At 41.7% G+C, this 12,717-nt stretch overlaps 1 protein-coding gene across 2 annotated transcripts in view; it reads right to left on the reverse strand.

The window, feature by feature from the left end:
• Positions 1-12,717, reverse strand: part of crim1 (cysteine rich transmembrane BMP regulator 1 (chordin-like)) — a 260,051-nt gene that overhangs the window by 105,313 nt on the left and 142,021 nt on the right. For both annotated transcript variants that reach the window (XM_087288822.1, NM_212821.1), the window contains 2 exon segments: positions 6,310-6,430; positions 3,170-3,291 (listed from right to left, as the gene is read on the reverse strand). In XM_087288822.1, the coding sequence (XP_087144948.1) occupies positions 3,170-3,291; positions 6,310-6,430 (243 nt within the window).

The raw sequence follows: 12,717 nt of genomic DNA on the forward strand, positions 1-12,717 counted from the left end.
TTTGTGACAACAGTCCAGAAAACCAGTCACATGTACATTTTTTAAGTTTATTTATACATCAACAGAAAATGTATTTATTTAGCTGCACATTAATAATCAAAAAATAGTTTTGGTGTATTTGCAGTAGGAAATGTACTAAATATCCTTATGAAACATGATATTTGCATAATATTTTGATGATTTTTTGTATGAAAGAGAAATCGACAATTATGACCAATACAATGTATTACCAAAACCATAACTGTACTACAGAAGACTGGTTTTGTGGTCCATTTTTATTTGTTTTCTTGGTGATGTGTTGGATGTGTTATATAAAACAGATAATTGATTTATGTTAAGTAATAAAATAACCAGTAGACTTGAGTCCTGAATAAGCAGTTTGTTTGAGGTCATTTAAAGTAAAAATATCAAAAACCTTTCTAAAACTATCTAAAAAAAAAGAAGAAAAAAAAACAGAAAAAGATAATCATTTGACAGCCACTGACATCATCAAAAGGCACCCTGAGGGCCATGCGGTGCTGCAGAAAGTTAGTTTATTGCTCTTGAATATTTGATCATTTCACCTTTCCCCAGCGTGGTCACAAGTTACACAACCACACCATTCAGTGAAATGGCAAAAACAGTTCTATTGTAAGATATTTCAAAAAAAGAAGAATAAGCTCAAAGTCATATAAAGGTGGTGGGCTGACATCTTGAATAAAATTGAATATAACAGAATATAAAACTAACATAAGTAAAAGTTTAGTCTTTCTGTGAAATGTAAATATAAACACAACTGATCAAAAGTCTTAAAGCAGTCACAGTCTTAAAGCTGTAATGCATCTGTTCATTCAAGTATCTCATTGAGATGGCCTAATTTCTTTTCATGCTTCTCACACACACACACACACACACACACACACACACACACACACACACACACACACACACACACACACACACACACACACACACACACACACACACACACACACACACACACACACACACACACACACACACACACACACACACACACACACACACACACACACACACACACACACACACACACACACACACACACACAAATACTTAACCTGTTCATTTAAAAGCCTCTTTTTTTAGCACCACCAATTCAAAACACATTTTGTCACATTTTGTCACATTTTCAGACTTGCAAAATTTGCGAATTTGCTTGTGAATGGCAAAGATAAACATTTACCATACTGTGTACTCTGTGCATTTTAAGTGAATGTCCATTTGTCAAAAACACAAACAAACAACCCAGACACATTGAAAATATGTTCCCAGGACTACATTTCTGAGAACCGACAAAAATTTCTTGCAGTTTTTGTTTTCAAAAATCCACTAGAGGGCGACTTGGACATTTTTGAAGATCTTAAATATGTTACTGGGGCCTGTTTTCTTGTATGTGCCATTTCTTGTATATACAGTTGAATTAATAGCCCCCCTTTTTATGTTTTTCCCCGATTTCTGTTTAACGGAAAAAATATATATTTTTAACACATTTCTAAACATAATAGTTTTAGTAACTCATTACTAATAACTGATTTATTTTAACATGTACTACACTAAAGGTGCAGTAGGTGATTGTCTTCAGAAACATGTTTTGTTGTTCTGGTTTAAAGTCTCTTCACATTCAAATATTACTGATTAAAGTAAATGATCTAAATGCATTTATACGTATTTTTATATTCCGGGTAAGGCATAAGACATCTCCCATAATTCTGATACATAGCTCAAACTGTCTGTCACCTGTCTGTACGCAGCTCTGCCGTTTGTGCATTCACATGCTGTGCATTCACGAGAGAGAGAGAGGGAGAGAAGAGAGAGAGAGAGAGAGAGAGAGAGAGAAAGAGAGAGAGAGAGGAAAAAACATGCTGAATCGAAACTTTTTAAACTCCTGAATTAATATTGGAGTTACTTTTGCATGATGGAGGAAGGACGACACCATGGCTGAAGTATTTCTCTTAGAAAGGAAATGTTATGTTTTAAAACTTTAAAACTTTTGTCATGCAGAGCTGATGTAGATTGGGTTGTTATGAATGGGTTATATGCACAGAAGTGTTGTTCAGCCACTGAAATCTTCCGGCGAATGGTTGATGAGACTGTTTTCAGTTTCATAAGATCTTTTTACAGCATCGATAATGTCGATTTTTATTTAGCTCAACAACAAAACATCAGAAAATAGCATTATTCAGCCTAGCTTGCTTTACTGAGCTGAATATGCTTTTATATTCACATTGGTTCATTTATGAACAATGACAACTTGTGACACGTTCCATATATATCGTTTACCAAAATATTGCTACTCTGAATATTCGGTCAGAAATAGCATGTAAGTATGGCTTAGAAATTAGTGTAATAATGAGTATAATTCCTGCATCAACCACCTTTCGTCCTTCTCAATGATCTACTGAGCAAAAAAGTCATGCCAGAAAAGCTGTCCATATGGATGTAAGTAGCCATTTCCCAAAATAAATTCCAATTTTCCCCAAAGAAAATTTCCTTTCTTTAAGAATCCAGTAAATTCTCTCACATATAAGCACCAACTAGCAAAATACAAATATCAAACTGAAAAGAATTACCTTGAAGGAACTTTCTGTTTATTTTTTTTTATAAAAATTGGCCTTATTTCAAGTCCACTAGAGTTAATGTTTTATCCTAAGCTAAGCTAAGAGTGTTCTCACTAGACCTGGAGATCAACTAAATGGATTCAAAAATGGTAAAACTTAACGGTTTAACTCTTTAACTGGTTAACTGGACTGTTTAACTAAGTGTGTTGTAAAATGAGCATATTTCCAAAACAACAAAGTAGATTGTTCTTTTAAATTTCAAAAGCACTAGCACTGTGAATATTCACTTATGCCTCTTACAGCATGCACATAAACACCATTTGGCTAAAAGTAATAGCTATACTTCTCTTTTAGTTTGGTTTATTAAAGACATCAAATGTAAAATGAATTAATGTCCCTTCTGATATCAGGGAAAAAACTGGAAATTACTTCTGAAAGCAGAGAGACAGATGTAATTGTGGCAGAATGCATGTGCCTGGGCTGACGACGGTCACTATGGCAGTGGCGACAGGGTTCTGCCCACTGACTAGACGACCTTAACTGTGCAGCAACATATAAACACTAATTAAGACACAGAAAACAGAACCTACCGTTGACACACTCAAAAACATCGCAGCACCTCCCAGGTGTTCCATCACCGCGGGACACGACCTGAGGGGACATCCCCGCTGAGCACTGTGGGAAGGTGCAGAGGCCTGGCAAACACTCACATCTGATGGAGAGAGAGAGATGATAGTGGGGGGCCTGTCATTCTTAATTCAAAACAACAAAACACTCTCCTGACATGCTGATGTTATTAACTTTCAGTCCTGAAATAATCTAACATTCACACTTCGAGACACTTAGCAACTTGAGAGCCACTAAATACTGAAAAAATATGCATTTTGGACAATCGGTTTGGTTTAACCGGAATTATGATCATGAGATAAGTTGGATTTATATCTTAGGCTGTGAAAAAACATTACCTAAACCTAATATTTAACAGTATAAATCAGGAGATATAATTGGGAGAAAGGTGTGTTGAGTGTGAACAGGTGTAACTTCACTATCTGAATTGTGAGCATGATATAGATTTACTGTACGTCTAGACCAGTGGTTCTCAGGTTGCTTTCAAACTTGGTTCAATTGCCTGGACCGTACCCAAGTTCGATTGTCCCCCATCTTCTCGGCTAGTTTGTGTTCATCATCTTTTTTCCTTCTTAATCTCGATACGCTTGCGTCATTTAGCTGCTGTTTTGTTTACGGCTGTTGCTAGGTGACAGACACGAAAGCAAAGCACCAAAATGGAAAGACGTACGCACATCGCGGTCGTTCTGCTTTTACTGAATCTTTTGCTTTTGAACATACAGAAAGCGAGTCGTGTCTATCTGCCTCAAAAATATTAAAAACGCTCAGAACATCACGCAATGTCCGCAGAAGCTGTTAATGAAGCAGATATTATCACTGTGTTTGCCCTGGCTCAGTCCCGCTTGTCACCAAGGTGCAGTGCATGATACACACACACAAATGAACGTTATGAAAACAATAGTTTGTTGTACTGTTGACAGTTCACTTCCGTTTTTTGGTATGATTGCATTCACAGAAGTGAACAGGACCAGAGTTCACGTGAACAGTGCCCTAGACCACCTCTTTCAGGCAAACTTGCATAAGGTTCATGGGTACGCACCTGAATACAGAAGACACGTTCACACTGGCTAAACGTACAGTACTCTGATGTCGAATTAACCTGGGTATGGACCAAAAGTGCTAGTGTGAAAGCACCCTCAAAGTGACTATTAGGAGGTGCTTGATGATTTCCAAAAATCTAAATTAAACTAATAGAATTACCATATTTTATCCATAACTAACAACAGATTAAAAAAAAACAGTAGTTAACAGTTTACAAAACAACGTGTAAATAAAAAGCCATCAGCTTTTTTTGGAGATTAGAAATCTTTAAAATAAGATTAAGCATTTGCAGCATCAATTTTATGACACCATATTAACATTTTCAACACCTTTTTGGCATTTAAGTATATTACAAACAAACAAACAACCAACCAAACAAACAAACAAACACACAAAAATATATATAATTAAATAAATAAATACATTTAGATTATGATTGAACAAGGAGGTTAATCTCTGAGTGTCGGTCTCCAAAATTAAACCAAGAATGGACATGCTGGGTTCCAAACATTGTGCCCACTCACTTCTTTAGGTTTAAATGAATAAATTACTTTAACATTATCCGGCTGTTAGACTCTTAATAATTAATAATTGCTAACATTAGTATAGTGCTTTCCTGGACACTCAAAGTGCTTTTACACATTTTTGGGATGAATCTCCTCATCCACCACCAGTGTGCAGCATCCACCTGGATGACACGACGACAGCCATATTGCACCATACCACACATCATTCACCAGCTGATTGGTGGAGTGATGAAGCCGATTATAATATGGGGATGGTTAGTAGGCTATGATGGACAGAGGCCAGTGGGTGGGCCAGGATGCCAGGGTTGAACAGACCCCTACTCTTTTTCAAAGGACATCCTAGAATTTTTAATGACCACAGTCAAGACCTCAGTTTAACGTCTCATCCGAAAGATGACACGCACAGAGCAGTACAGAGTCCCCATCAATATATTGGGGTGGTTAGCTCCACATAGACCACAGGTTAAGCACCCCCTATAACTACCTCCACGTCGGTGTTGCGAGTCATTGTTATTTTAAGATTCGTGAGTTGAAAAGTTAAGTAAACCCTAGTGTAAACAAAACCATAACAAGTGTAAAATCCCTGGATTTTCTACATGGAATGTTCATTTTTAAAACAAAAGTCCTCGGAATTTGAAAGTGAGAGAGATGTATTATCTAACTTGAATTGTGAGTGTGAAAATTATGAAACAGTCTAACTGAGACTGTCAAAGTAGACAGGTGTAACAGTATAGACTGTATTGTGTCTTGTATACATTCAAGCTAAATAATGAAAGTGAAACAGACAAAACAGTCTAACTGGGATGTTAAGCAGGAGACATGTAACATTTAATGAAGCTTTTGAATATGACACAAGTGTAACTGTCTACTGGGATTGTGAGAGTGAGACATGTGTAACGGCTAAACTGGATTGTAAGTTTAAACTTGATGAAGCAATCTGGCTGGGATTGTTAAGAGTGAGTCAAGTGTGACATTTAATTAAGGCTGTGAGTTTCATGCGGGTGTAATGTTCTTACTTGGATTATGAAAGAGATACAGATGTAACGTATCATAACTATAATTGTATGAAAGAGACAGTCGTATCATTTGTTTTGCTTCGTGTGCACCAAAAATGTTTTACAATGTAACCGAAAATATAACAACCCTTGTGTTAAAGGCTCACTTAAACAATGAAAGTTCTGCCACCATTTACTCATTATTTACTAATGTCGAACATTTGTGTGTTTCTTTCTTCTGTTTTATCCAAAATAAAAGAAGATATTTTGAAGTGAACAAGAAGCATTGACGTCCTAAGTATTTATTTTTTCTGCTATGAATGTCAATGGGTACAGCTTTCTTCAAAATAGTTTCTTTTTTGTGTTGGACAGAAGAAAGAAACAGGTTTGGAGCCACTTGAGGATGAGTAATTAGTGAGTACACTTTCATTTTTGGCTGAACAATACTTTTAACATAACTTGATGTAATGTAAATGGAGCTCAAGACATGCATAAAAGTGTAACCCCGAAGGTGTGTGGTGAGCTGCTGTAACATCTAACCTGGTAGGAAGGGTGCAACAGCCATCTGCCGTCAGTCTGACCTGAGTCTCATAGCTGTCAGCCGGACACTGCACAGGCTTCACCGGAGGACACTCTACAGTGCTGCAGTCCACACTGAACACTGAAAAAACAAGAGATAAAACATTTATCACTCCTCATCAAAGCCAACAGTTAACACACATCATCAAACCCACATCCAAGCAAATGATTTCCCTGTTATTTCACACACCATAGGCTTTAACATACACTGTTGAGTACACCCATTATATAATAATGTAGGTTTTTATACAGTCACACTCACATTTTGGTGGTGTATAAGCACTCTGCATTGGCATAGTTTTTATACACCTAAAATTGCTTATTATTAGCCTTACCAAGGGCTTCATTTGTGCAGGAACACGACGGATCCGGCACCTCTGAAATCTGATCTGGCACCTGATTTTACCGATCCCCCTCCTCAACCGCCCTCCTCCCCCGTCCGTTGTTCACTTTCACTTTCTTCCGCGACATCCCAACCCTCTTCACTCTCGTCCTCGACAACCCCCTGCTCTTCACTTTTGTCCTTCGTCCGCGACACCCCTCCGCCATCCAACGACCCCCGCTCATAACTTTCGTGCGCAACACCTTTCCATCCTCAAGCAACATACTGGATCCTTTAACCCGATCTGTTCCGGGACCTCCCAATTCACAAATTAAGCTCTGGCCTTACCCTAAACCCAGCCCTAAACCCAACGCTCATAGGAAAGCTATAGCAAATTTTGAATGTGAAAAGACACTGGGTGTAAGGCCTGGTTTATACTCCACGTGCGCACAGTGAATGTGAAGTTATTGCTGTGTTTGTGGAGGTTTGCTTTGGGTGCACGCGACATGATTTTGGCTGGAAGAGTGCACAAACTTTGGTGAGACTCGAGCGAACAGTTCACATGGCGCCACCTTTGATTTGAGTTGAATATGAATTACTTTAAAGAGATTTTGTCTGAAACAAATAGGCCTGTATGGACACCTTTATGATCCGTCCATACGTGTTAATAGGGAGAATCTGATTGACAATAATTCTTGGCTAGAAATTGCAACAGTGGGAAAGGAGGAAAGGTTTTGTTAAAAAGTTTGTGAGAAACTTGAGGGATAAGTTTGTTAAAGCCAAAAGAGACCATGGCAATATGTTAGAAATATGTTTTTCCACCATTTATATGTTTAACACTGATGTACAGGTATATAAACTGTATATTACCATTTTGAATTTAAAACAATTAATTAGTTACAAAACTATAATTAAGGAGGAAATTATTTCTTTGATAACTGGAAAAGAATATTTGACCCTATAGGTTTATAATATACTGATGCCCTGTTTTTTAGGCTTTATTGGTGATAATGGTCAGGAATGTTGGACCATTAATGCCTTTTTAGCATAAGAAGAGGACAGAAACAGTAATATGTAAATTGTGGGATGGACTAAATCTAAAAAAACATTTTAGCTTTTAAGTAATGTTTTTTAGTTCTGTAATTTGTAGTAAGTGTACTTTTTCGCTTGCCATTAAAATAAAAAATAAATAAAATAAAATTATATATATACATCTCTGGGAATCATCCACTCACCCAATTCACCTGTAGTGCATGTCTTTGGACTGTGGGGCAAACCGGAGCACCCGGAGGAAACTCACACGAACGCGGGAGAACATGCAAACTCCACACAGAAATTCCAACTGACCCAGCCGTGGCTTGAACCAGCGGCCTTCTTGCTGTAAGGCGACAGCACTACCTACTGCGCCACCACGTTGCTCGCAAAAAAACATTACGCACACATATTTACACAGCTTTACATAGACTGTTGAAATTTTACATTTTTAACCAAACTGGTTGATTTATTAAATAAATAATCCAATAAAGGTTAAAAATATCCTAACAAACCACCAAATAATTTTTAACTCAACCATGGCCTAAATAAATAACTCAACGTCTTTTAGAGTGTATCATTAATAAATATTTTAACAAATATTTAATTGGATTTTTACCTGTGATACTTATTTCAACAAACAATAGATTTTTCAACAAACCTGTTTTGGATATATCGCTGTTAATTTTGCTGAACAGAATCATGTTTGCATATATATATATATATATATATATATATATATATATATATATATATATATATATATATATATATATATATATATATATATGTATATATATATATTTATATATATGTATATATATATATATATATATATATATATATATATATATATATATATATATATATATATATATTTGTAAAGCAACCCATGTTCTCTCATCATTAGAATTTTAATAAACTTTAGTAGGTAGAACTGTCCGAGATATGAACAAAAGCAAGTGATGCATCAAAGATTCATAAAAAAAATCTTCAATGGTTATAAAAATCCATAAAATCATTCAAATAATTCATAAAAATATTACAAATAGTTAGTTTAAAAATCTTCAATGATATTAATGATATGGCATAGTTCCGGAAACTTTCTACTTTTCTGTTTATCCATCTGATTTTCCGATCAGTTTCTATTCACCATCCCCTGTCATTTTAATGTCACTACGGTGAATGCGTCACATATAAAAGCCGCGTTCATTTAGTGAGGTGCGCGTGCAGTCAGTGGAGGTCTGCGATGTGGTGCCATGCGAAAGTATAAATCAGCCTTAACAACAGTTTGCGGCCGTGCCGCCAGGAGTCACAAAGGAACGGGATGTGAATGGACAGAAATATACAGTATCTATAAAAGAAACTGAAACAATAAATCATAACACTATAATTCCTTCATTAATTATTAAAAATTTGTTAACAAGCTGTATTATCATTATAAACTTGTATTGTGCAAAATGAGGATTCCTTTTGGAAAGTAAAATTAAAGAAATAAAGGACAACTAAAGGTAAAGTACTAACATACATACATACATACATACATACATACATACATACATACATACATACATACATACATACATAAATACATAGATACATAGATACATACATACATACATACATACAACACACATACATACATACATACATACATACATACATACATACATACATACATACATACATACACAAATAAATAAACAAATACATAAATAAATAAAGCAGTGTATTAGGACTAAGACAGTCCATAAATAATTTTTTTCATTTACAGTTTTTGTTTACATTTACGTTGTTGAATATATTTTAATTTCTCATTTATGTCTTAATTATTGTACATAAATAATAAACAAATAATTAAATATACCACAATAATATCCATGTCATTACATATATTTGGCCTTGTAAACCACCAAAACCAGTGCACACAACCACACAGACAGTTCCCCTTCGGTTGGGGAACTTCAGTGCCATGAATGGGAGGATTCGGATCAGAAGCCGCTTATCTGGAGAGTATTGAACGGGCCAATGAATGAAATTAATTGGCAGCGTAAGCTTGCGCAGGTGTGCGACATCTGCAATTATCTCAGCATATAAGCACACCTGAAGCCAGCAGACGCCATCCTTTTCGCTTCAGATCCTTTCTGAGTGAGTCGATGAGGGTTCCTCTTGCTGATCAGCACTTCAGAGCGAACGAGTGTGTCTCCCGGTCCAGAGTGGGTCTTCGCGGTGGCAGACGGTCGAGCTGGGTTACTCCCTTGCCTGCGGTTCTTTGGGTCCGGTCCTCCAGAGCGGTGCGTATAGTTGCAACTTTCCTAAAAGAGCAACACAGTCGTGCAGCACGTCCTTTTCAGGATGGCGCTCCGACTGTGCGTTTCTGGATGCGGGGGTTTCCTGTCTCCGGATGATGGACACGATCACTGCATTGCATGTTTGGGGGTCCAGCATGTTAATGCGGTGCTCGCGGGCGGTTCATGTCGTCATTGCGATGCCATGACCGTTGCACAGCTAAGATCGCGGCTAACTTTCGCAAGAGAGCGAGCCACCCCAGTTGCCTCCTGCTCTAAAAAAGCAGCGGGCGCTCGGGCAGATCTGAGGGTTTCAGCGGGAGCTAATCCGCCGCCCACGGGCTCGCGGACCTCTCGCTCCTCACGGCGCTCCATCCAAGCTTCGGGTGGTGAGAGTGATCCGTCTAACCAGATGGTAGCTCTCACACTCGCTGACACCGGAGATCAGATGTCCTCCGCGGCATCGGAGGGTGGGCTTTCACTGTCCGACGAAGATCCGGACCCGCTCGCCCCCTCCGGGCAGGTGAGCGCTGTCAAATCGGATCCTGAAGCGGACATGTTAGCCGTGCTTTCCCGGGCTGCTTCGGCCGTGGGGTTGGAGATGGTTTATCCCCCAGCTCCGCGGCCGGACCGACTAGATGGGTGCTACGTAGAGGACCAGAAGGCGAAGCCTTCGAAGCCTCTCGTCCCCTTCTTCCCGGAAGTGCACAGTAGGCTCACGCAGTCCTGGAGGGCACCTTTCTCTGCCCGTGCTGCGAGTGCCTCCGCCCTCACCGCCCTTGACGGCGGAGCTGCCAGGGGGTATGAGGCGATCCCGTCAGTGGAGCGCGCTATCGCGGTCAATCTTTGTCCGCGCGGCGCCTCTACGTGGCGGGGTTTGCCCCGCCTCCCGTCCAAAGCCTGTAGGTTGTCTGCCTCCCTCGGAGCCAGAGCTTATAAGGCTGCGGGCCAGGCTGCTTCTGCTTTGCACGCGATGGCCACCTACCAGCGCTACCAAGCGCAGGCGCTGGCCGAGCTGCACGAGGGCGGGTCCAACCCAAGCTTATTACATGAGCTGCGCACCGCGACCGACTATGCTCTTCGGACTACTAAGTCCGCCGCGTGTGCGCTGGGGAGGACGATGTCCACACTTGTGGTTCAGGAACGCCACCTCTGGCTAAACCTGGCCGATATGCGCGACGTTGACAAAGTTCGCTTTCTTGACTCGCCCATATCCCAGGCTGGCCTGTTCGGCGACACCGTCGGTGAATTCACCCAGGAATTCAAGGCGGTGAAAGAGCAGTCGGATGCGATGGGCAATGTCATCTATCGGCGTGGCCGTAAGCCCGCTCCGCCCGCCGAGCCATCCACCTCCGCTGTTCCTCGCCGAGGGCGCCCGCCAACGAGTGCTGCCCCGCCCCCGCCTGCGCCTCCGGCCAAGCGGGCGCGGCGTTCACCTCGAAAGCAGGCAGCCCCTCCTGCCCAGGGCGCCGTTAAGTCCGGTAAACGGACCGCGAAGCGTCCCTGAGACAGGCCATCCGGAGAAGAGGAAACTTGCTCTTTCCCCGCTGGAGGGCGGGGCCCCGATAACAACGGTACTTTTCAGTGCCACCAAAACATCAGTAAAAGAGCACTTTTTCCCTTCCCCGGATGTGACTGCACGAGTTCTGCCAGTCCGGGACGCGCTGCCTTCCGGCTCGCAGACTCTACGTGCTTCGCCAGTGGCTCACGAGCGCTGGGGGGACGGTCTCCCTTTCCTCAGCCCTCCAGCCCCCTCTCCGGAGTCAGGGTGCGGAGCCAGAGCGAATCGCTCTCCTCCAGCTCTTCCGCGGGACCCTCGTGCTTCCCGGATCAGCACACCCACTCCGCGCTGCCCCACCGCTGGTACGTCAGCGATTGTAGCGATGACTCCATTAGCGAGGGCTCTGCCTGCCTGGTTAGCGCGGGCCAGCCCCTCGCGGTGGCTCATACGCACAATCAGACTCGGTTACGCGATTCAGTTCGCGAAACGGCCCCCCAAGTTTACGGGCGTGTATTTCTCCAGGGTCAACCCCCTGTCCGCCCCTGTCTTGCGAGAGGAGATTGCTGCCCTCCTGGCGAAGGGTGCAATCGAGCCGGTTCCTCCAGCCGAGATGGAGAGTGGGTTTTACAGCCCATACTTCATCGTACCCAAAAAGAGCGGTGGGTCACGGCCAATCCTAGATCTGCGCGTTTTGAACCGCTGTCTGCACAAGCTGCCGTTCAGAATGCTCACGCAGAGGCGCATTCTCCAATGCGTTCGTCCTCGGGATTGGTTTGCAGCCATAGACCTGAAGGACGCGTATTTCCATGTCTCCATTCTTCCACGCCACCGCCAATTTCTGCGGTTTGCGTTCGAGGGTCGAGCGTGGCAGTACAAGGTCCTCCCCTTCGGGCTCTCTCTGTCTCCGCGGGTCTTCACCAAACTCGCGGAGGGTGCCCTAGCGCCCCTTCGGCTCGCGGGCATTCGCATACTCAATTATCTCGACGACTGGCTGATTTTAGCCCACTCGCGGGAGCAATTGATTATGCACAGGGACAAGGTGCTTCGGCATCTCCGCCTACTGGGGCTTCAGGTCAACCGAGAAAAGAGCAAACTCGCCCCCGTGCAGAGGATTTCTTTTCTCGGGATGGAGCTGGACTCGATCACCATGGTAGCGCACCTCTCCGAGGAACGCGCTCGCCTGTTGCTGAACTGTCTGAGGGAGCTCGACAGCAAACTAGTGGTCC

Source organism: Danio rerio, chromosome 17 (genome assembly GCF_052040795.2).
Source record: "Danio rerio strain M-AB ecotype USA chromosome 17, GRCz13ab, whole genome shotgun sequence".
Lineage (NCBI taxonomy): Eukaryota > Metazoa > Chordata > Actinopteri > Cypriniformes > Danionidae > Danio > Danio rerio.